The 24,227-nt window shown below is 39.5% G+C and overlaps 1 protein-coding gene and 1 long non-coding RNA gene across 2 annotated transcripts in view; one reads left to right on the plus strand and one right to left on the minus strand.

The window, feature by feature from the left end:
- The window catches only part of CR1 (complement C3b/C4b receptor 1 (Knops blood group)), a 178,290-nt gene that overhangs the window by 40,811 nt on the left and 113,252 nt on the right, over window positions 1-24,227 (plus strand). Inside the window, 8 exon segments of the mRNA XM_078357041.1 lie at window positions 402-578; window positions 659-761; window positions 1,752-1,837; window positions 4,451-4,678; window positions 7,760-7,939; window positions 9,048-9,147; window positions 19,582-19,667; window positions 22,203-22,601. Coding sequence (XP_078213167.1) covers window positions 402-578; window positions 659-761; window positions 1,752-1,837; window positions 4,451-4,678; window positions 7,760-7,939; window positions 9,048-9,147; window positions 19,582-19,667; window positions 22,203-22,601 — 1,359 coding nt within the window.
- Window positions 400-22,567, minus strand: LOC128930231 (uncharacterized). Its single transcript, XR_008477955.2, has 2 exons — window positions 22,295-22,567; window positions 400-847 (listed from the first exon to the last, which is right to left on the minus strand). It is a non-coding gene; the product is annotated as an uncharacterized LOC128930231 (long non-coding RNA).

Raw genomic sequence — 24,227 nt, forward strand, 5'->3', positions numbered from 1 at the left:
TAAGCCCCAATTTGGGGCTTGCCTGTCCTGAAACAGTATGACTGTACTTTAGTCATAGGTGTGCAATCAGAGAAATGGGGGTGGGGGGAATCAGTTAAACAGGCTTGGGCTTAGGTGACAGTCTCATTACCTGAATAACGGGTGAAAACTGGGATTGCCTTCCTAGGAAGCACGTAGATGGAGAATCCACCAATACTAACAACTCCACACTGGATAGCAAGAGCTAGGAGAAAAAACCTCATGCCCTGTAGATTTACAAGTGAATTTGAGGTCTTGTGCTAGGGAGAATTGGGTTCTGTTGCTCTCCCTCTGACTAGTTGTGAGGGCTTCAACAAGCATAAGCTATAGCAAAGGAAATCCCCCCATAACTAACAAGTACTCTGGAACTATCCTTCCCACAGTGTGTCAGCCACCTCCAGAAATTCTGCATGGTGAGCATACCCAAAGCAATCAGGTCAACTTTTCACCTGGGCAGGAAGTGTTCTACAGCTGTGAGCCCGGCTATGACCTCAGAGGGGCTGCTTCTCTGCACTGCACACCCCAGGGAGACTGGAGCCCTGAAGCCCCCAGATGTGCAGGTACCTCGACTCTCTGGCTTCTCGATTGCTCTCTGTAACCCTCACATGGAGGTCTTACTCCTATTTTTTTTTTATTCTAGTGAAATCCTGTGATGACTTCTTGGGTCAACTCCCTCATGGCCATGTGCTGCCTCCACTTAATCTCCAGCTTGGGGCAAAAGTGTCCTTTATTTGTGATGAAGGGTGAGTGTGACTCAGAATTAAGATCAGCGACTCAGCTCTGGAGAGTGACTCTTGAGCTCAAGGATCAATCCAAAAAGAGGGCTGACCTAGGAAAAGAAGAACACAAGGAGATTAACTTCTGAAAGTGTGGTTTAAAAAAGGGTAGGGGCTAAGTGGCAGTACTATCGGGAGATAAAGTGATAAAGAAAAAGTGGCACATACAACTCAGTGTCAAGTACAAACAGAAAGACAGCCAGCAGTCCAGAAAAGGAGACTGACCTAGTGCAGAGAAGTACTGGAGGAGAATAATATCTGAAACAATGATTGGGAAGTGCGGGATGAACCAGATGGATCCATGAACAGAGGTTTAAAAAGGAAAAAGCTCAACTCATTTGATTTCTCACTGATAGAGTCTCAGGAATCAAATCGTTTTGGGAAATATGCAGCTTCCAGTGAGGGACAAAGCAGAAACAACAAGAGAAATAAAACAGATCTTGGAAAAAAAACTGTGTGTGTGTGTGTGTGTATGAGTGTGTATATATATATATATATATATATGACATTAGATGTATGAACAAATGATAATTTGCATACATGAAGAGATAAATATTCTAAGGGGTTGTTAAGAAAAGTTTGTTATAAGAGAAAGTTGTGTATAAGATAAATAACATGCAAAGATTATTTCACAAAACTTTTAAACAAATAAATAGTGGAATTCGTGGTAAGAATGAAAGAGTAAGTAAAAATATTTTAAAATCCAATTACACATGATTGACAGCTTTGCCAGCTGTTGTTGCTTTGTCCTCACTGAACGCTACACTTTCTCCAACATGATTTGTCTTCTGAGCCTGTCAGTGAGAAACAAGGTGAACTGAGTGCTTTTACCTGTGCTTTAGCTGAGCAGTGAAATGTTAATTAAGTCAGGAATTCTCAGGGAGGAGGCCGAGATCTGTCAGTGAAGGGAAGAGAGAAATGGTGCCTTCATCCAGACACTACTGCTTTGTTCTTTAGGTTTCGCTTGAAGGGCAGTTCCGTTAGTCATTGTGTCTTGGTTGGAATGAGAAGCCTTTGGAGTAACAGTGTTCCTGTGTGTGAACGTGAGTAGATGAAATACTTCTTCAGTCTGGATCTTTCTCTTTGTTTTTTTCTGAATGTGGTTTGCCCCATGAGATGATCTATTGTTTGTCCCACTATTTATGTCCATTTTTAATAGAAATTGTTTTTTGTTGGAGTAGATACAGGCAATGTTTAGGGGTAAAATAAACCTGAGCATCATGTGGTTTTGGGTAACATCCTATAAATATTTATGAGGAGAGTCTGTGCTATAAATAGAGAGAAATGCTTCATAGAAATAAATGTACGGCAAGACGCTATGCTAAATTTTTCTCTTCTTTCCTGTCAGAAGTAATGGTCACACGTCAACTTTTCAGTTCTTCCCTCAGTTACCCATTTAGTCATCTACTCATTCTTTCAACACAAAATTATTTGAGCACTTGTTAGTGCCAAGCAATCTTCTGGGAACTGGGAATATGCCTATAAACAAGACAGATAAGTCCATGTTTATATTTTCGTGCAAGAATAAAGACAAAATAAAACAAAAACATGAATAGAAATGTTCAGATAATACCAAGTGTTATTAAGAAAATGCTCTTAATTGATTCAGTGCTGCTGTCAGTTGAGAAAGTAGCTGAGGACCCCAAAGGCAAGTGTACCTCTAGGTGTAGCTGAGGGTTCCAACTGGGAGGCTGTTGCAGCAATTTAATCAGAGATGTTGGCCCAGGATAGCCACTGGGAAAGGTGATGATGAGAAGTGATCAAATTCTGAATATATTTTCAAGGTGCAGATGACAGGATTTGTTGATGGTTTGCTTATGTGAGAGACAGAGAAGAATCATAGACAGTTTCCAGGTTTTTGGCCAGAACGACTGCCAGGGTAGAATTTCCCTTAGCTGAAATGCAGGGGACTGCATGAAGTTTGGGAGTGGGGGAAATCAAAAGTTAAGCTTAGGACATAAGTTTCATATTCCTCTTAATATCCAGATGGGTATCTTGGAGAGACCCAGCCTGCCCATAGGTAGGTAAAAGCCATCATTGTATCTGCTGTGCTTAAAATCAGGACTGAAAGAGATCCTCACCTAGGGAGTGAGTGCTGCTCAAGAACAGATGCTTGGACTGAGCCTGGATGTCCAGGATTAAGAGTTGAAAAGGTGAGAAGGAATTATGATGAAAGGGATTATGATGAGGCAGCCACTGCAGTAAGAGAAAACACGGGAGGGTGAGGTGCCCTGGAAGCCAAGTGGGGAAATTCTATTAAGGAGATTAGACTAACCAACTCTGTCAAATGCTATAGAGAGGTCAAATTCGGTGGGCACAGAAAATTGAACTTTGGGTTTAGCAACTTGGAGGTAACAAGTGGCAGTTTCAGTAGAGTGCTGGCAAACACTGATTGGAGTGAATTCTTGGGAGAATGAACGGGAGGAATTTAACAGAACACAGACAATATTTTAGAGGAGCTTTATGTAAAGAGAGTAGAAGTAGGACTATAGCTGGGGAAGGAAATGGCAGCAAGAGGGGGTGCTTTTTATTTTTAAGAGGGCAGAACATAGTGTGTAAAAAACAGAAACATTATTATGTCCAATCTGTTCATTTACTTCTTCACTAAATCAATCAGCGATATTGCTTCCCCTTCTAAGCATAGCTATTAAAAATACATGTTTACAATAGAATTTTGCTCAAATGAATACTTTGCTTTAAAATATTTCAATGTCTCATACTGATTTATATGATGAAACATGATAGTATCATCTTGCATACGTGGAAGTCAGCTACTTGACAAACAGCAAGTCAACTGTTTCCCTGAAGTAGTTAAGAAGTATGAGAGAAAAACAAGAGAAAATACCCTCCTGAAGCCAACATATGCCTGAAATCACTGACCAGAGTGTAAACATCAGTTAAGCTATTTTAGCCTTGCGTTAGTTTATCTACAATTTTTTTAAGCTGTAATATCCTCTTCCAAAATTCAAAGCAAATTAGAAAGGGGAAGGAATGTCTCCAAATAGAGGCATTCCAAAGAATAAATGTATTTTTTTAACATTAAAAAAATCCTTTAAAAACCAATGAGTATCTCAAAAAAACCTAACATTCTTGAGCCTTTTGAAACACATACAAGAGTACACAGTATATTTTATTTCATTATGACAGCATTACTGTAATCTTTCATATTTATTTTGAAAATCATTGCCTGGCATCATAAAGACAAATTAAATCACTGATATACAAATAGTAAGTGCATAATATATTTTAGAACGATGTCTCCAGGATGCAGATTCTTGGTGTCAAAGATCATATTTATCTTGGGCTTAAAATGGCACTGGACATACAGCAGGTACTCAAAAAATGCTTACTGAATTAATAGATGATTTCCCTTTAATGTGGCTATGAAGATTTTTATTGACTTTAAAGGAATATACTATTTATTACTCAGAAATCTTGACTGTCTGAAAAATGTAGTATGCTTAATTTGGGGAAGACTTTTGTAATGAACATTGATTAATTGTCATTTCATTTGTCTCCATCCTAGCAGTTTCTACTTGCCTTAAGAAAAAAGTACGCTTAACTAGTGACACAGACACCGTATGACAACTATGAAATCACCTTGGATTTGAATTTAAAATTTTAAATGGAATTGAGAGCTCTTGTTTTCTTTCTAGAAATCTTTTGTACAAATCCTCCAGCTATCCTTAATGGGACACATACAGGAACTCCCCTTGGAGATATTCCCTATGGAAAAGAAATATCTTACACATGCGACCCCCACCCAGACAGAGGGATGACCTTCGACCTCATTGGGGAGAGCACCATCCGCTGCACAAGTGACCCTCAAGGGAATGGGGTTTGGAGCAGCCCCGCCCCTCGCTGTGAACTTTCTGCTCCTGCTGGTCAGTATCTCCTTCCACATATCCTAAATGGGTTCAGAACATCTGGACCCAATCCTTCATGTCTCTATAATAAGAGTGTGGTATTTGTTTATGAGATTAACTTTGTCATAAGTGGAAATGTCAAAATGGCATACTGTAGCTAAAACAGATGGGTTTCAGCAGTGCCAAGGTGTGTTTGAATTGATAAGATGAGCAGAATTCTTGCTGGTGGAGTGGAGAAGGGTGGGGTAAGGGGACTGAAGGGAGCGGAGGAAGAAAGGCAGCAAGACACAGTTATGAAAATCAGGAAGAAAAATGTATTCACTGGAGAGGACATGAAAACAACTGCCTATGAACACTAGCCAGTATCAGTATAATTGACAGACACGCTCCGTAAGTTCATGAGACGCACGTGGGCATGCAAAGTTCAAAATCGGAAATGTGGATATAATTTAGCTAAGGTTTTAACTAGTGTTTTCCTGCATGGGCTAACCAAAAAGACTCTTTGTCTTGACTAAAAGTTTGTCCACTTGTCAGCTTGCCTCAGGGCCAACTTTGTTTTTGTACTTGAACTGTTCCACCCGGGGATAAGAAGCAAGGAAATCAGTAGCCCAAAGAAAAGAGTATGAAAAGGAAGAGGCTGTTTCTTCCTAAGGACGGGAGAAGTTTCCTGATCCTTTAGGGCAAACATTCGGCCTTTTCCAGAACAGAAGCTGGAGTAGATTGGAGATGTGGCACCAGCCTTGGAATATTCCATTATCCACAGGGAAACCCTGAGAGAGAAGAGCAATCCAAGGTGAAAAGGCATTTAAACATGATGAAAGGCATTTAACCTCTCTTTGATCTTTACCCTCCAACTGAGTGGTACCCTTCAGAATCCAGTAAATTTGAGATGGAATCTCACTCTGTCACCAGGCTGGAGCCTGCAGTGGCGTGATCTCGGCTCACTGCAAAGTCCATCTCCTGGGTTCAAGTGATTCTCCTGCCTCAGCCTCCCGACTAGCTGAGGCATGTGCCACCATGCCCAGCTAATTTTTGCATTTTTAGTAGAGACAGGGTTTCACCTTGTTGGCCGGGATGATCTCTATCTCTTGACCTCATGATCCACCCGCCTCGGCCCCACAAAGTGCTGGGATTACAGGCGTAAGCCACTGCGCCTGACCAGAATCTAGTAAAACAATTTTTATTATTTTTTAATTGTACTTTAGGTTCTGGGTACATGTGCAGATCATGCAGGATTGTTGCATAGGTACATACGTGGCAATGTAGTTTACTGCCTCCATCTCTCTGTGACCTACATCTGGCATTTCTCCCCGTGTCATCCCTTCCCGACCTCCCCACCCCCCTGCTGTCCCTCCCTTACCTTCCCCAAGAGACCCTAGTGTGTGATGCTCCCCTCCCTGTGTCTATGTGTTCTCATTGTTCAACGCCCGCCTATGAGTGAGAACATGCAGTGTTTGATTTTTTAATGGAAATGCCTATGCCCCAGTGCAGGCTTAATGAATGAACAGATGGAGGAAGTCTTCTACAAAAAGGAGGTGGTTTAGTTCAAACTCTATTTGAAAACATGCAGCATATGGCTGGGCACGGTGGCTCACATCTGTAATCCCAACACTTTGGAAGGCCGAGGTGAGATGATTGAGGCCAAGAGTTCAAGACCAACCTGGCCAACATAGCAAGACCCTGTCTCTATATAAAACAAAATTTGAAAGTTGCAAATACTGTTAAACAATAAAAGTAAAAATATGCAGCACACAATATACTCTCTCAAAAAGAAGACATAGCCTCTTACAGGAGGCTGACTTAGTCTGTTTAGTTATGGTTCTGTGTGTGTGTGTGTGTGTGTGTGTGTGTGTGTGTGTGTGTGTGCTGTGTCTGTTTTTGAGGCAGGGTCTTGCTCGTTTGCAAGGCTCTTGCCCAGGCTGGAGTACAGTGGTGCAATCATTGCTTACTGCAGCCTCTACCTCCCTGGCTCAAGTAAGCCTCCCATCCCAGCCTCCCAAGTAGCTAGAACCACAGGTGCATGCCACCAAGCCCAGCTAACTCTTGCATTTTATGTAGACTGTGTTTCCTCATGTTACCCAGGCTGGTCCTGAACTCCTGAGCTCAAGCAATCCACCCCAGGAGTGCTGAGACTACAAGGTATGAGCCACTGTGCCCAGCCTATTTTGTTCTATCTTTAAATGCCTGGTTTAGCATCAGAAGAAGAAGACTGTATTAGTTTCCTAGGGCTGTTGTAACAAATTACCACAAACTAGGTGCCTTAAAACAAAAGAAACTTATTATTTCACAGTTCTATAGTCTAGAAGTCTGAAATCGAGGTGTTGGCATTTTCCCATCTTCTAAGGCTCTAGAAAATAGCCATTTCCTTGCTTCTTCCATCTCCTGCTGGTTTTTGGAATTCTGTGGCATTCCTTGCTTTATGGAGGCTTCATTCCAATCCCTGCTTCCATGATAGCCTTTTCCTCTGTGTCTCTATTTTTCAAATCCCTCTGCTTTTTCCCTGATAGGACATCAGTCATTGGATTTAGGGCCCACTCTAAATAAAAGAAGATCTAATCTCAAGATCCTAACCTTAATTCTATCTGAAAAATCATTATTCCAAATAAGTTCCTATTCTGAGGTTTTAGGTAGAGATATCTTTTGGGAGAACATCATTCAACTCACTACAAGGGGTATTTGCTTTGAAGGGCCAGAGAGGCACCCTGAGAATGGAGTAGATGGGGAGAGATGGTAAAATATGTATCACAACTCAGGAGTGAATTAGCACAAATACATGAGGATTTAAGTGGTTAACTATGGATATAGGCACACCTATAGGAGGTCTGACATGAAACTATAAGTTGAAGTTCTTGCTTTGGTGCAATAAGAGCAAAAAGATCAGAAAGCTGAGTAGTCTTCCAAATAGTAAAAATTTCCTGCTTGAGTAGATGCCATTGAAAGCTCCATCCCAAGATAACATGAAGGGGAAGAAAATCTTTTGCTATTCTTGTAAGTCTCTTTGTTTCTGTGGTCCCATCTAGTAGCTTAATTGGAGAGAAAGAGAAGGTAGGGTGGAAGTCTCTCTGCTAACTTTGATATTCCTGTGGTTTTGTTCTCCAGGTCACTGTAAAACCCCAGAGCAGTTTCCATTTGCCAGTCCTACAACCCCAATTAATGAGTCTGAGTTTCCAGTTGGGACATCTTTGAATTATGAATGCCGTCCTGGGTATTTTGGGAGTATGTTCTCTATCTCCTGCTTAGAAAACTTGGTCTGGTCAAGCGCTGAAGACAACTGTAGACGTGAGTAACCCCTCTCTGGGAGCTACTTCATGTCTGGGCATTGGTGGAACTGGGCTTGGTGGCTCACACCTGTAATCCCAGCACTTTGGGAGGCCAAGGCTGGCAGACAGCTTGAGCTCAGGAGTTCGCGACCAGCCTGGGCAACACGGCCAAATCCCATCTCTACAAACAACAACAACAATAAAAACAGAACAGCTGGGATTTAGTTCAGTTTGCTCGAATTTTGGAGGCAGGATGTCTACATTTGCCCGAGGTATTTTTAAAGGGTGAATTTGTACATCACCTCTTCTTATTGCTTGAAGTTTCTGAACCCTGACTAGATGCTCATTTCATGAGAATGACTCTCACAAAGGAATTAGAAAGAAAATTTACATTCACTGTAGATGACCCTTTATGGCTGAAACTATGAAATGAATGAAACAGGAGTACAAAAGAAATGTATGTGGGTTGCAGTGAACTGTGCTTGGCTAACTAAAAATAGGGAGGATATCCTAAATTTTGAGGCCTTTGATTTTGGCTGGCGGAATAAGAGTACAACACTTTAGCCATAAATGACTTGTTTTGTGTTGTATTGTTTCTGTTGTTGTTGTTTTGTTTTGTTTTGCTTTGAGATGGAGCCTCACTCTATGGCCCAGGCTGGAGCAAAGTGGCACAATCTTGGCTCACTGCAACCTCCTCCTCCTGGGTTCAAGCAAGTCTCCCTGCCTCAGCCTCCTGAATAGCTGGGATTATAGGTGCCCATCTCTACACCCAGCTAATCTTTGCATTTTTTAGTAAAGATGGGGTTTTGCCACGTTGGCCAGGCTTGAACTCCTACCTCAGGTGATCCACCCGCCTTGGCCTCCCAAAGTGTTAAGATTACAGGAATGAACCACTTCACCCGGCCCATAAATAATCCTTATTAGGAGATGCAAGGTAGTCTTTTTTAAAGTGGTTTAAAGATTGTGTGGTCCTGAGGTTGTCTGCCAAGTTTCCTCAACATAGTCAATTCTGTTGAAACAATCAGAACTGTATACGCTGTTCAGTATGCCACGCTCCAGTTTGAACCTTACAAACAAAGGTAAGTTGAACTCTACACTTAATCCCAAATTCTGCTTCTTCCTCCTAGGAAAATCATGTGGAACTCCTCCAAAACCCTTCAATGGAATGGTTCATGTAAACGCAGACACCCAATTTGGATCAACAATTGATTATTCTTGTAATGAAGGGTGAGTTGAAAATACCATCTCTTGAATATTAGTTCCAGAACAGCAGAGCCAACTTCTGACCCAGTCTCAGATAGACAAACTAAACCATTGCTACCTTTACTTTAAAAGCAAGCAATAGGACTTCTAGACGGAGATTATACCTTGGACATAGGCATATGATCAGAGGAATATGAAAAAAAAAGGAATAATCTGTATTGTATTGTAAACCGGGGAAGGCACCATGTTCCTGTCAGAGGTGGTACATGTGAAACCTGGTCAGGCATTCATTGGATGAAAAGGAGAAGCTTACAAATAAGTAAAAGGAAAACAGGTAGATGAACCATGCAAACCTCCTTAACTGAGATCAGTAGGTACTACAATTGGGTTGGAGGACCCTGAATCAGGATTTGGGAGGGTAAATCTTAATTGTAACAACAGCTCTTGGGGAAGTGTATGCATTAAAAGTACACACAGAGAGCGGACATTTATGAGGTTCTTGCTCTTGACATCTCCTTGGGACAAGTAGCCAGACAAGAAGCCACTGCCTCAACTGAGAAGGGGCTTTTAAAGACTCTGGAGTGGACTTCCAGCAAACTCCAGCAGACCTGCAGCAGAGGGGCCTGACTATTAGAAGGAAAACTAACAAACAGAAAGGAATAACATCAACATCAACAAAAAGGATGTCCACGTGAAAACCCCATCCAAAGGTCACCAACATCAAAGACCACAGGTAGATAAATGCACAGAGATGAGGAAAATCTAGCACAAAACAGCTGAAAATTCCAAAAACCTGAACAGCTCTTCTCCTCCAAAGGATCACAACTCCTTGCCAACAAGGAAACAAAACGGACAGAGAATGAGTTTGATGAACTGACAGAAGTAGGCTTCAGAAGGTGGGTAATAACAAACTCCTCTGAGCTAAAGGAGCATGTTCTAACCCAAAGCAAGGAAGCTAAGAACCTTGAAAAAAAGAGGAATTGCTAACTAGAATAACCAGTTTAGAGAAGAACATAGATGACTTGATGGAGCTGAAAAACACAGCATGAGAACTTCATGAAGGATACACAAGTATCAGTAGCTGAATCAATCAAGCGGAAGAAAGGATGTGAGAGATTGAAGATCAACTTAATGAAATAAAGCAGGAAGACAAGATTAGAGAAAAAAAGAATGAAAAGGAATGAACAAAGCCTCCAAGAAATAAGGGACTATGTGAAAAAACCAAACTTATATTTGATTGGTGTACCTGAAAGTGACGAAGAGAATGAAACCTAGTTGGAAAACTACTCTTTAGGATATTATCTAGGAGAACTTCCCTAACCTAGCAAGGCAGGCCAACATTCAAATTCAGGAAATACAGAGAACACCGCAAAGACACTCCTCGAGAAGAGCAACTACAAGACACATAATCGTCAGATTCACCTGTTTGAAATGGAGGAAAAAAATGTTAAGGGCAGCCAGAGAGAAAGGTCAGGTTAATCACACAGGGAAGCCCATCAGACTAACAGAGAATCTTTCTGCAGAAACCATACAAGACAGAAGAGAGTGGAGCCAATATTCAACATCCTTAAAGAAAAGAATTTTCAACCCAGAATTTCATATGCAGCCAAACTAAGCTTCATAAGCAAAGAAGAAATAAAATATTTTACAGACAAGCAAATGCTGAGAGATTTTGTCACCACCAGGCCTGCCTTACAAAAGCTCCTGAAGGAAGCACTAACATGGAAAGGAACAACTGGTACCAGCCACTGCAAAAACATACCAAGTTGTAAAAACCATTGACACTACAAAGAAATTGCATCAACTAATGGACAAAATAACCAGCTAGTGTCATAATGACAGAATCAAATTCACACATAACAATATTAACCTTAAATGTAAATGAGCTAAATGGCCCAATTAAAAGACACAGACTGGAAATTGGAGTCACGATCCATGGGTGTGCTGTATTCAGGAGACCCATCTCTTTATTTTGAGCCTATGTGTGTACAACAGGCTTTACAATCCTAATCTCTGATAAGAAAACAGGCTTAAACCAACAAAGATCAAAAAAGACAAAGAAGGCCATTATGCAATGGTAAAGGGGTCAATGCAACAAAAAGAGCTAACTGTCTTAAATAAATGTGCACCCAATACAGGAGCACCCAGATTCATAAAGCAAGTTCTTAGAGACCTACAGAGAGACTTAGATTCCCACACAATAATAGTGAGGGACTTCAACACCCCACTGCCAATATTAGATAGGTCAATGAGACAGAAAATTAACAAGGATATTCAGGACTTGAACTCAGCTCTGGGCCAAGTGACCTCAGAGACATCTACAGAACTCTCCACCCCAAATCAATAGAATATACAATCATCTCACCACCACACTGCACTTATTCTACAATTAACCACATAATTGGAAGTAAAACACTCTTCAGCAAATGCAAAACATAGAAATCATAACAGTCTCTCAGACCACAGTGCAATCAAATTAGAACTCAGGATTAAGAAACTCACTCAAAACCTCACAACTACAGGGAAAGTGAACAACTAGTTCCTGAATGACTGCCGGGTAGATAACGAAATGAAGGCAGAAATAAATAAGTTCTTTGAAACTGATGATAGCAAAGACACAACATAACAGAATCTCTGGGACACAGCTAATGCAGTGTTTAGAGGGAAACTTAGAGCATTAAATGCCTACAGGAAAAAGCACAAAAGATCTAAAATTGACACCCTAATGTCACAATTGAAAGAACTAGAGAAGCAAGAGCAAACAAATTCTAAAGTAGCAAAAAATGAGAAATGATTAAGATCAGAGCAGAACTGAGGGAGATAAAGACACAAAAAAGCCTTCAAAATATCAATGAATCCGGAAGCTGGTTTTTGAAAAGATTAACAAAATAGATAGGCCACAAGCCAGACTAAAAAAGAAGAAAAGAAAGAAGAATTAAAGAATTAAATAGACACAATAAAAAATAATAAAAGGGATATCACCACTGATCCCACAGAAATACAAATTACCATCAGAGAATATTATTAATACCTCTATGCAAATAAACTAGAAAATCTAGAAGAAATGGATAAATTCCTGGACACATACACCCTCCCAAGACTAAACAAGGAAGAAGTCAAATCTCTGAATAGACCAATAATAAGTTCTAAAATTGAGGCAGTAATTAGTAGCCTACCCACTAAAAAAGTTCCAAGACCAAATGGATTCACAGCTGAATTCTACCAGAGGTACAAAGAGGGGCTGGGACCATTCCTTCTGAAACTATCCCAAACAATAGAAAAAGAGGGACTCCTTCCTTACTCATTTTATGAGGCCACCATCATCCTGATACCAAAATCTGGGAGAGATGCAACAAAAAAAGAAAATTTCAGGCCAGTATCCCTAATGAACGTCAACATGAAAATCCTCAATAAAATACTAGCAAACCAAATCCAGCAGCACATCAAAAAGCTTATCCACCATGGTTAAGTCTGCTTCATCCCTGGGAGGCAAGGGTGGTTCAACATATGTAAGTCAGTTAACCTAATCCATCACATAAACAGAACCAACGACAAAAACCACATGATTATCTCAATAGATGCAGAAAAGGCCTTTGATCAAATTCAACACCCCTTCATGCTAAAAACTCTCAATAAACTAGGTATTGATGGAATGTATCTCAAAATAATAAGAGCTACTTATCATACTGAAAGGGCAAAAGCTGAAAGCCAATATCATACTGAATGGGCAAAAAGCTGGAAGCATTCCCTTTGAAAACAGGCACAAGGCAAGGATACTCTCTCTCACCACTCATATTCAACATAGTGTTGGAAATTTTAGCCAGGGCAATCAGGCAAGGGAAAGAGATAAAGCGTATTCAAATAGGAAGAGAGGAAGTTAAATTGTCCGTTTGCAGATGACATGATTATACATTTAAAGAAAACCGCATCATCTCAGCCCCAAATCTCCTTAAGCTGATAAGCAACTTCAGCAGTTTCAGGATACAAAATCAATGTGCAAAAATCACAAGCATTCCTATGCAACAATGGCAGACAAACAGAGAGCCAAATCATGAGTGAACTCCCATTCACAATTGCCACAAAGGGAATAAAATACCTAGGAATAACTTACAAGGGATGTGAAGGACCTCTTCAAGGAGCACTACAAACGAATGTTCAAGGAAATAAGAGAGGACACTGACAAACGGGAAAACATTCCATGCTCATGCTTAGGAAGAATCAATGTTGTGAAAATGGCCACACTGCCCAAAGTCATTTATAGATTGAATGTTATTCCATCAAACTACCATTGACTTTCTTCACTGAATTAGAAAAAAGCTACTTTAAATTTCATATGGAACCAAAAAGAGCCTGTATAGCCAAGACAATCCTAAGCAAAAAGAACAAAGCTGGAGACATCACACTACCTGACTTCAAACTATACTACAAGGAAAAACAGCATGGTACTGGTACCAAAACAGATACATACATCAATGGAACAGAACAGAGGCCTCAGAAATATTGCCACACATCTACTACCATCTTATCTTTGACAAACCTGACCAAAACAAGCAATGGGGAAAAGATTTCCTATTTAATAAATGGCATTGGGAAAACTGACCAGCCATATGCAGAAAATTGAAACTGGGCCCCTTCCTTACTCCTTATACAAAAATAAACTCAAGATGGATTGAAGACCTAAAACCATAAAAACCCTAGAAGAAAACCTGGGCAGTACCATTCAAGACAGGCATGGGCAAAGACTTCATGACTAAAACACCGAAAGCAATGGTGACAAAAGCCAAAATAGACAAGTGGGATCTAACTAAACTAAAGAGCTTCTGCACAGCAAAAGAAACTATCATCAGAGTGAACAGGCAACCTACAGAATGGGAGAAATTTTTTGCAATCTATTCTTCTGACAAAGGGCTAATATCTACTATCTGCAAGGAACTTAAACAAATTTACAAGAAAAAAAAACCATCAAAAAGTGAGTGAAGAATAGTAACAGACACTTCTCAGAAGAAGACATTTATGCAGGTAACAAACATGAAAAAAGCTCATCAACACTCGTCATTAGAGGAATGAAAATCAAAACCACAATGAGATACCATCTCACGCAGGTTAGAATGGCGATCATTAAAAATTCAGGAAACAACAGATGCTGGAGAGGATGTGGAGAAATAGGAACTTTTTTACACTGTTGGTGGGAGTGTAAATTAGTTCAACCATTGTGGAAGACAGTGAGGCAATTCTTCAAGGAACCCCAGAAAGACCATTTTGACCTAGCAACCCATTACTGGGTATATACACAAAGGAGTATAAAGCATTCGACTATAAAGACACATGCACACATATGTTTATTGCAACACTATTCACAATAGCAAAGACTTGGAACCAACCCAAATGCCTATCAATGATAGACTGGATAAAGAAAATGTGGCACTTATGCACCATGGAATACTAAGCAGCCACAAAAAGGATGAGTTCATGTCCTTGGCAGGGACATGGATGAAGCTGGAAACCATCACTCTCAGCAAACTAACACAGGAACAGAAAACCAAGCACTGCATGTTCTCATGGACAGTGTCCATAAGACAGTGTTCTCATGAAGAACACACGGACACAGGGAGGGGAACATCACACACCAGGGCCTGTCAGGGTAGGGGGATGGCTAGGGGAGAGATAGCATTAGAAGAATCCAACACCATTTATTAACTAATGTAGGTAATGGGTTATGGGTACAGCAGACCACCGTGGCTAGTGTATACCTATGTAACAAACCTGCACGTTCTGCTCATGTAACCCAGACCTTAAAATATAATAAAAAGAAAAAAGACTGTGTGCTCATTTTTGATTGCCGTGATAAATTCAGAAAGGAGAAATGTGATAGATGTTAAATTTTACTCAAATAACTGCCCCTGGTCATCAGCCCCATTATATTCTATTACCACGGTGAGTCAGTATTCCTTCTTTCTCACTATGTCTGAGCTTGGATGATTTTAACTGCTTCTCACACAGCCTCTTAACCAAACTGTTCTCACCTCCATTGTGAATGAACGTAGATCTCCCTATGGTAAGCAAAAAACAAACAAGAAAACTCACCAAACCTAAGGCAAGATACAGCAATTGAAAAGAAAAGAAACCAACCTAAGAGATCAGAGAAATACTCATCCACACAACAGTTTACTCCAATAAGCAGGGGGAAATCTTTAGAAATCTGTCACGTTTATAACAGAATTGATGGAACTATAAGAGACATTTATAAGATTTAATTATTTGATATCAGAAAAGTTAAGATGTGAATGAAACACGTGGGAGTCTCAAAAGAAGTGATGACTGGTAGATTGGAGCCTGTATGCAAGCGCGCGCACGCACACACACACACACACACACACACACACAAAACCCCAAAGGGATAATGAAGACAAGATGGAAATCTCCAGAATTCATCAAGAACCAGACTTGCAATTATATCTCAAACAGAGATATAATACAGAAATTTCAGAAAAAAAAAAACGAAAGCAGAATGAGTAGAAGAATTAATTAGCACATGATGGAAGATAATTTCTCAGGCTAGAAAGGAAAAGACTACATTGATCATTGAAGGCTTACTAAACAAATCAAGATAAACAGTAAAGGGCCCTGCATGGAAGAAAATTATGCCATCCAGATATTTTAAAACTATACTGCCACTCTCCAGAGATAAGCAAAAAAGAAGAAATTCATATTAGCATCGAGCTTCTGTTCTGTAACGCTAGGTAGCAGAAGTTAGTGTTTGAGAGGAAATATTGTATAATAAAATTTCTGTACTCAGCCAAGCTGCCATTCTTGCAAGGCACAGATGCATAGTCTTACATGAGCAGAACCCCAAACATACACCAAGGTGGGCGGGGCACCAAAGGTCAGAAGTTTGAGACAAGCCTGGCCAACATGGTGAAACCCCAACCCTACTAAAATATAAAAATTAGCTGGGCATGGTGGTGCCTGCCTGTAGTCCCAGCTACTCGGAAGGCTGAGGCAGGAGAATTGCTTGACCCTGGGAGGCAGAGGTTGCAGTGAGCTGAGGTCACGCCACTGCACTCCAGCCTGGCGCCTGGCGAAAGGACAAGACTGTTAAAAAAATAAATAAATAAAAAGAAAGAAAATAAATTTAAAACGAGGACTAAAGCAGGTGCTCTAATATGAATATCCATAGCAGCTTTGCTCATAATAGCCAAAAGGTAGAAACAATCCAAGTTTCTATGAGCAGATGAATGGAGAAACAAATTGGAGCTTATACATTCTGTGGAATATTATCCAGCTATAGAAAGGAATAGAATTCGTAGGTCATGGTCAAAGTTTAGTGGAGGGCAATTTGGCAATATGTACTGAAAGGCTTAAAACTGTGCATAGCCTTTTCCCCAAATCTGCAAATCTTGTCTCTTGTGTAGCTGTGAAGATCTGAATCCTCAGGCTGTCTTTGAAGTCAGTGAAGTTCTCATCTCATTTCTTTTCATGTGTACAAGATCGTGCATTGTAGTGTTTTTGCTGACAGTTGAAATGAGAAATCACTTTAATTCCAGACATTAAGGACTTTGTTAGGTAGGTTATGGACTATCCAAGTAATAACCAATACACAACCACTAAAAATGGCATTGTAGAGCAATATATAATAACTTGAATAATTGTACAATATAGTTCATAAGTATTAAAGAGGGTTATAAAACCATGTACGATGTGAGTCATTTGGTTTAACATGTGTTTATAAAGATTTAAAGATGTTAAAGTTTTACTCATCCTTTCAGAAAAGGAACTCCACTTGCTTGAGAAACTATTTGGAGAAAAAGTGGGGACTATATGCAGACAGAACAATTCTGTTAAATGGAAAAGTAAGATATTTATTATTCCAGACAGGGAGTCTTAGGGAATGAGCCTGGGTTTCAATAAAATACTTTTACAGACACGGGATATCAAGTCAGGAAAAATTACAACATAATTACACTACAATATATTTGTGCCTTAAAATACCTTCCAAAATAAGCTAGGCACAGAAGAACTAATACCACATGATTTTACTTATTTGTGAAATCTAAAACAGTTGAACTCATAGAAGTAGAGAGCAGAAAAGTGGTTCCCAGGTACTGAGAGGTGGGATGCTGAGATTTGGTCAAAGGACCCAGAGTTTCAGTGAGACAGGAGGAATACATTTTAGAGAACTCTTCCACAGTATGGTGACTATAGTTAATAAGAATGTGTATTTCAAAATTGCTGGCCGGGCGCAGTGTCTCATACCTTAGCACTTGGGAGGCTGAGGCAGCAGAACTGCTTTAGCCTAGGAGTTAGAAACTAGCCTGGGCAACATGGCAAAACCCTGTCTCTACCAAAAAGTGCAAAAACTTAAGTGGGCATGATAGTGCATTACCCGTAGTCCCAGCTACTCGGGAGGCTAAGGTGAGAGAATGACTTGAACCCAGGAGGCAGAGGTTGCAGTAAGCCAAGATCACATCACTGCACTCCAGCCTGGGCGACAGAGCCAGAGCCTGTCAAAAAAAAAAAAAAAGAAAGAAAGAAAAAAAGAAAAGAACAAGAACAAGAAAATATTGGTTAAAGAGTAGATTTTAAATGTTCTCACCACAAAAATAAAGTACATGAGGACATGTAAATTAATTTAATCATTTACAACAGAAACATATGGCAAAACACCACATTTTACCCTATAAATATATACAATTAGTATTTGTTAATTTAAAAATAAAATCAAATTTTAAAAAATACTCACTGTGTTTTCGCAGCCACACCTAGGCTGGAAGCTGCTTCACGTTTTGGCTCTAACACGCTAGCTTAGTCACAGCGAGCACATCAAACACAACCTCTAGGAGGCCAAGAGTCAGAGGACACCCATGATCCTGTGCTCTTAGACAACTTTTAAATGTATGATAGGAGACGGGCAGAGGAAAACACAGGCAATCATGGGATTAGCATCTTCTTTCCTTACTCCAGTGGTTCTCAACTTGTTTATTTGCAGCAATTTTTAAGATTCTTGGCACACTTGAAAAGATTTTACAGCACAACCTATCAGGCTAGCAATAAGCAAAATTCAATCACTACCTAAAACATCAGAGACTCACTGTGTCTACAAAAACATTGTCATTGCCATAGTCACACAGTTCCCTTTAGCTTTATGTCACTGTTTTGGGAAGAGCTGGTATGTCAATTAAGATTAGACCCAGCTGTAAAAAGACAGAAGAAATAAAATAACTGGATCTCAAACATAGATGGGAGTTTACTTCTCTGTCAGGTTAAAAATCACTAAGGTAGGCGGTCCAGGGTTTATACAATAACTTCATAATCCACAGAAATCTGGGGTCCTTCCATTTTGCTACTCTGACCTCCTCAAAATGAGAGTCCATCTTTTTTCATGATCCAAACTTCAGCAAGTATAGAGGACACAGGGAAGAAGGGAAGGTCAGTTCCTTGAAAGGCATTTTCCAAAAGTTGCACAAGAGACTCCACTTACATCATCTGGCCAGAAGTTAGTAACATGGCTGTAACTGGCTGTAAGGAAGGGTGAGAAGCGAAAACTTTATTGCAGGTGGCCAGTGGCCCAGTTAAAAATAGAGGCTTCCATTACTAATGAAGGAGGGGAAAGTGGATACTGGGGATGGCACCAGTAGTCCTGACTACAAAATGGTTACTGCCCTGATCACATTTCTTATGCAATCAAGTGGAAAACTTCTTAACTCTTGCAGTTACTGCCTCACGGTTATATGGCATTCTATTTTACCCTTTAATTTTTACTTGGTCAAGTTTAGCTCTGCTGTACACCAGAACACATGAATAGCTTTGCTCAGCATTCTTTGTGACCTTACTCATAGTAATATTATAGATACCTAATAAATTTTTTAAAAGACACACTGTTCTATGTTTTGTGTACTACTCTGGAAGGTTTTATGGCAAAGTGGGTGAGCATCCCTGCCTTTCACATTTCAAGTGTAGGGGTGTTTAGCTGTCTTCTCTGGCTCTCATTTACTGACTTCTGGGTAAATCCACCGTTCTTTCCTTTATGCAAGAGATTATCTGAGCGCCCAAAGCTTGAAAGTCGCTAAGCTAGGTGCTACAGTGTTATGTATTTCAGTAAGACATCTTCACTGCTTAATCCAGGAGCTTATCATTTCCTTGCTAGAGGTACACATGGATAAAATAACTGCGAAGTTTCCTAACAACTTAAGTACAAACATGCCCCATGTCACATAAGGGAAATATCTCATTCAGTTGTGAGGGACTAGGAATAAAAATGAATTGGGGAGGTTACAATGTAACCTTGTCCTTAAAAAGAAAGGACTACTTTGCAGATGGAGATGGGATTTCTTCCTTCCGATGTCTGCCATGGTGTAATTTGTCCTGTAATGTCTAATGTCTACCAGCTATTATTTTCTGAATGGTGAGTTAAATGGGAAATATGTGTAGAGTATAATTATTTTTTATCCTTTGCTTTAGGTTTCGACTCATTGGTTCCCCATCCACTACTTGTCTCGTCTCAGGCAATAATGTTGCATGGGATAAGGAGGCGCCTATTTGTGAGAGTAAGTTGAAATATTTTTCTCCACAAATTCCTCCATGTGATCCTGACTTGCCCCTGGAGTACGAAGAATATATCTAAACCTGGTACAAAGTAGTCTCTCAGATTTTTGAAAATACAAGTCAGATGCTTCATGATCTTCCTGGCTTTTCTTTATCTTACAAGGTGATTTATCTGACACTATAGGCTTGAACCCAGGCAAATAGCCCTACTTTCCTATTATAATAGTAAACCTTTCCAATATAGAGAGTGTTGTCCTTAATGAGTAAATATGAAAGGCATTAGACAAAATTAGATCTGTCTTTGCCAGCTCTTACTATCAAGTTACAGTTCCAGAAAGTAGGCTACTCACTTTCTTGTTATTCTAATCCAAATAATAAAAAGAATTCTTCCTACAGTCCTTAGAAATTTTCCTAAGTCTCTGATTATTTTGAGTTCTAATCCTCCTTCATTTCTTTCAAAGGATTATAAATCATTCTATTATAAAGACACATGCACACTTATGTTTATTGAGGCACTGTTCACAATAGCAAAGACTTGGAACCAACCCAAATGCTCATCAATGATAGACTGGAAAAAGAAAATGTGGCACATACACACCATGAAATACTATGAAGCCATAAAAAAAGATGAGTTCATGTCCTTTCCAGGGACATGGATGAAACTGGAAACCATCATTCTCATCAAACTGACACAAGAACAGAAAACCAGGCTCAGGTCTCTAGTTGGATTTGTTCTTGGTTACCTGACCCTCCATTTTTCCCATTAGTATTTTTTAATGAATCTCCAAAACTTTGAGAACATGGAAGAATGATTGCAAATTGGCAAAGTGTCACAGCTGTGAAGAAATCAGCATCGCACAGAGTTGATGGCAGCAAAAGTAGACACAGACTTCCAGAAGGCTAATGACCGATATAAACAAAATCCTGATAATAAATACCCTCTGACCCACAATTCCATTTCCCAGAATTTATCCCAAGAAAATAATCATGAAATATTCCCATGATTTTGGTCCAGAGATACTCAATGCAATAATATTTGTGATAGCGGAAAAACAACCTGAACGTTCAGCGTGGTTTGAAAATAGCTAATAGAAGAAATAAGGTGTATTTCAATGGCTATAAGTTTTTAAGAAAGGTAAAAAAAAGTGCACCATGAGGAATTAAAGGTTGTGATGCCTCATCCAAGTGGGAATAGATAGTATATCTATATAGCTACATGACCGATTATTATTTAGCCACCAAAAATGGTATCACAGAAAATATATCCATCCACACATATGCATGTATCCACATATGTATCTAAGAGTATATATATTAAATTATTACAAATAGTTATATTTGAACCATTTTCATTTTATTCTGTTTGTCCATATTTTATAAACTTGGTACAATGAATTTACAAATATTCCTTGTGAATTCAATGAATTCACAAATATTCCTCCCCTTAAAAAAAACATTGACTTTTAAAGATTAAGTGAATGAGAATGCATGTAAGTTACCTCCTATGCCTACCAGAACTTAAAATTCTATGAAATAATTCAAATTATCAAAGAATTATCAGTTTACTATATGAAGTTTTCTAAGCATGGCTCCTTTTGTAGGGCTTATCTTTTATTTTTTAAATTTTTTTATTTTTTGAGACGGAGTTTCGCTCTTGTTACCCAGGCTGGAGTGCAATGGCGCGATCTCGGCTCACCACAACCTCCGCCTCCTGGGTTCAGGCAATTCTCCTGTCTCAGCCTCCGGAGTAGCTGGGGTTACTGGCACGCGCCACCATGCCCAGCTAATTTTTTTGTATCTTTAGTAGAGACGGGGTTTCACTATGTTGACCAGGATGGTCTCGATCTCTTGACCTCGTGATCCACCCGCCTCGGCCTCCCAAAGTGATGGGATTACAGGCTTGAGCCACCGTGCCCGGCCGGGGGTTATCTTTTATAAAAAATACTTCCACTTCTAGTTGTATAGGTCAGTAATTACTTAAATAAGTCAGTACTGGTTATGAATGTATGTGTGTGAAGTCACTTAACCAGTATGTCACCATTATTATATTATGATAGAATACAGTATTCGTTTATCACTTTATTACCCATAAATTTGTCATTATTTCATTTTCTCATGCTTTATCTTTTGTATTTCCTTTCCTCTCTTTTTCTTGATAAATAATGCCAGAAGTGGTATATTTAATCTGCAAAGACGTTATTTTAATAACCTATAGGAAAAATAGTCCAGCAGTAGATAAGCACCTTAACAATCTGTGAAAAAATCACATGTATCATCCACTTAAAATTATAAATATGTATACCATTAAAAACATGGATTTTTATGTTCAATATTTATTATGAGCGAAACCCATATCACACACACCTAAATTTCAACTAGGTAAAAATGTCTGATTATTAGCAGATACTTTAAGAAAATAACAGTATCGTGATTCCATTTAGAAAATCATCGAATTAGTTGCATTTGGTATTTAAATTCATAGTAAAATAATTTATAATTTTAAAAAAGCTGTTTTACCATACTCTTCCTTCTCTCAGTCATATCTTGTGAGCCACCTCCAACCATATCCAACGGAGACTTCTACAGCAACGGTAGAACTTCTTTTCACAATGGAACAGTGGTAACTTACCAGTGCCACACTGGACCAGATGGAGAACAGCTGTTTGAGCTTGTGGGAGAACGGTCAATACACTGCACCAGCGAGGATGATCAAGTCGGGGTTTGGAACAGCCCTCCACCTCAGTGTGTTTCTGTTAATAAATGCACAGCTCCAGAAGTTGAAAATGGAATTAGAGTGACAGCAAATAGGAATTTATATTTCCTCAATGAGATCGTGAGATTTAGATGTCAGCCCGGCTTTGTCATGGTAGGGTTCCACGTCGTGCAGTGCCAGACAAACAACAGATGGGGACCCAAGCTGCCGCACTGCTCCAGGGGTGAGTGTGACCCATAAAGGCTTTGCTGGGTGTGAGGGTACCTTCAGATGATAGGAGTTGTTGAAATTAAGGAAATGTGTGAGAGCTATGAAATTGGCATAAACACTCTAAACGTAATAGTAGCTTCACTGTTATCTGTTAATTGTCTGAAAGTTTATTATTTCTTTCATTTATAGTAGCCATATTTTATATGCATTTTAAAATTTAATATTGACAGCAAATCTATGAGGTAGCTACTATTGGTATCTGCATTTTACTTCCAGAGAACTGAGTCTTAGTAACGTTAAAGCACTTTTCCAAGGCTCTGACTCCAGAGCCTAATGATAATCTACGGTCAAATGTATAAGGAACAATAATGTGTAATAGTGATGATAATATCTCTATCCCTGGAGCGTGGCAGTAGGCAAGTGAGCCATGAGGACCAAAATGAGAGCATCAAATCAAAAAGGCCTTGGACTTCAATTCTTTCACATTGTAACTGAAAAAACTAAAGCTCAGAAAAAGTGCTTTGCTCAAATCCAAGCACATATATATATGATATTATATATATATTTGATATATACTCATTTTCCTTTATATATGGTTCGGATTGAGGCTCAAATGCTTTCTTCGGGGTTTTCTTGATTGTTTGTTTGTTTGTTTGTTTGTTTTTCAGAGATAACTGTACTCCAGCTCTGTTGCCCAGGCTGCAGTACAGTTGTACAATCATAGTTTGCCAAAGCCTGTAACTCCTGGGCTCATGTAATCCTCCTGCTTCAGTCTCCCAGGTAGTTGGAACTACAGATGCACACTGCCACACCTGGTTAATTTTTATTTATTTTTAGATAGTCTCGCTATGTTGCCCAGGCCTATCTTGAGCTCCTGTCCTCAAGGAGTACTCCTGCCTCAGCCTCCCAAAGTTCTGGGATTACAGGCCCGAGCCACCATGCCTGGTTTCAAATGCATTCTGACGCCCTGAGAACACACCAATTGTGCTGTGCATGGAGGCGGCCAAAATTTGGGTCAAAATGTGTTCTAAGGAATATGTTCTCTCACCAAAAAGTCTGTAGAGTTTTTTTCTTTGGGGGGATTGTTCTTTGTTTATTTTTAATTTATTAATTTTTAATATTTGTGAGTACATAATAGGTATATATATATATAAATATATATATATATATATATATATATATATTTTTTTTTTTTTTTTGAGATGGAGTTTTGCTCTTGTTACCCAGGCTGGAGTACAATGGCGTAATCTCAGCTCACCACAACCTCCACCTCCTGGGATCAAGCAATTCTCCTGCCTCAGCCTCCCGAGTAGCTGGGATTACAGGCATGCGCCACTATGCCCAGCTAATTTTTTCTATCTTTAGTAGAGACGGGGTTTCACCATGTTGACCAGGATGGTCTTGATCTCTTGACCTTGTGATCCACCCACCTCGGCCTCCCAAAGTGCTGGGATTATAGGCGTGAGCCACCACTCCTGGCCAGGTGTATATATTTATGGGGTACATGAAATTTTTTGATACAGGTATGCAATGTAAAAATAATCATGGAGATTATTTTTAATAATCTTATTAAAAATAATATTTTATTCTCAAATGTACAATTAAGTTATTACTAACTATAGTCATCCTGTTGTGCTAT

Source organism: Callithrix jacchus, chromosome 19 (assembly GCF_049354715.1).
Source record: "Callithrix jacchus isolate 240 chromosome 19, calJac240_pri, whole genome shotgun sequence".
In the NCBI taxonomy this organism is placed as follows: domain Eukaryota; kingdom Metazoa; phylum Chordata; class Mammalia; order Primates; family Cebidae; genus Callithrix; species Callithrix jacchus.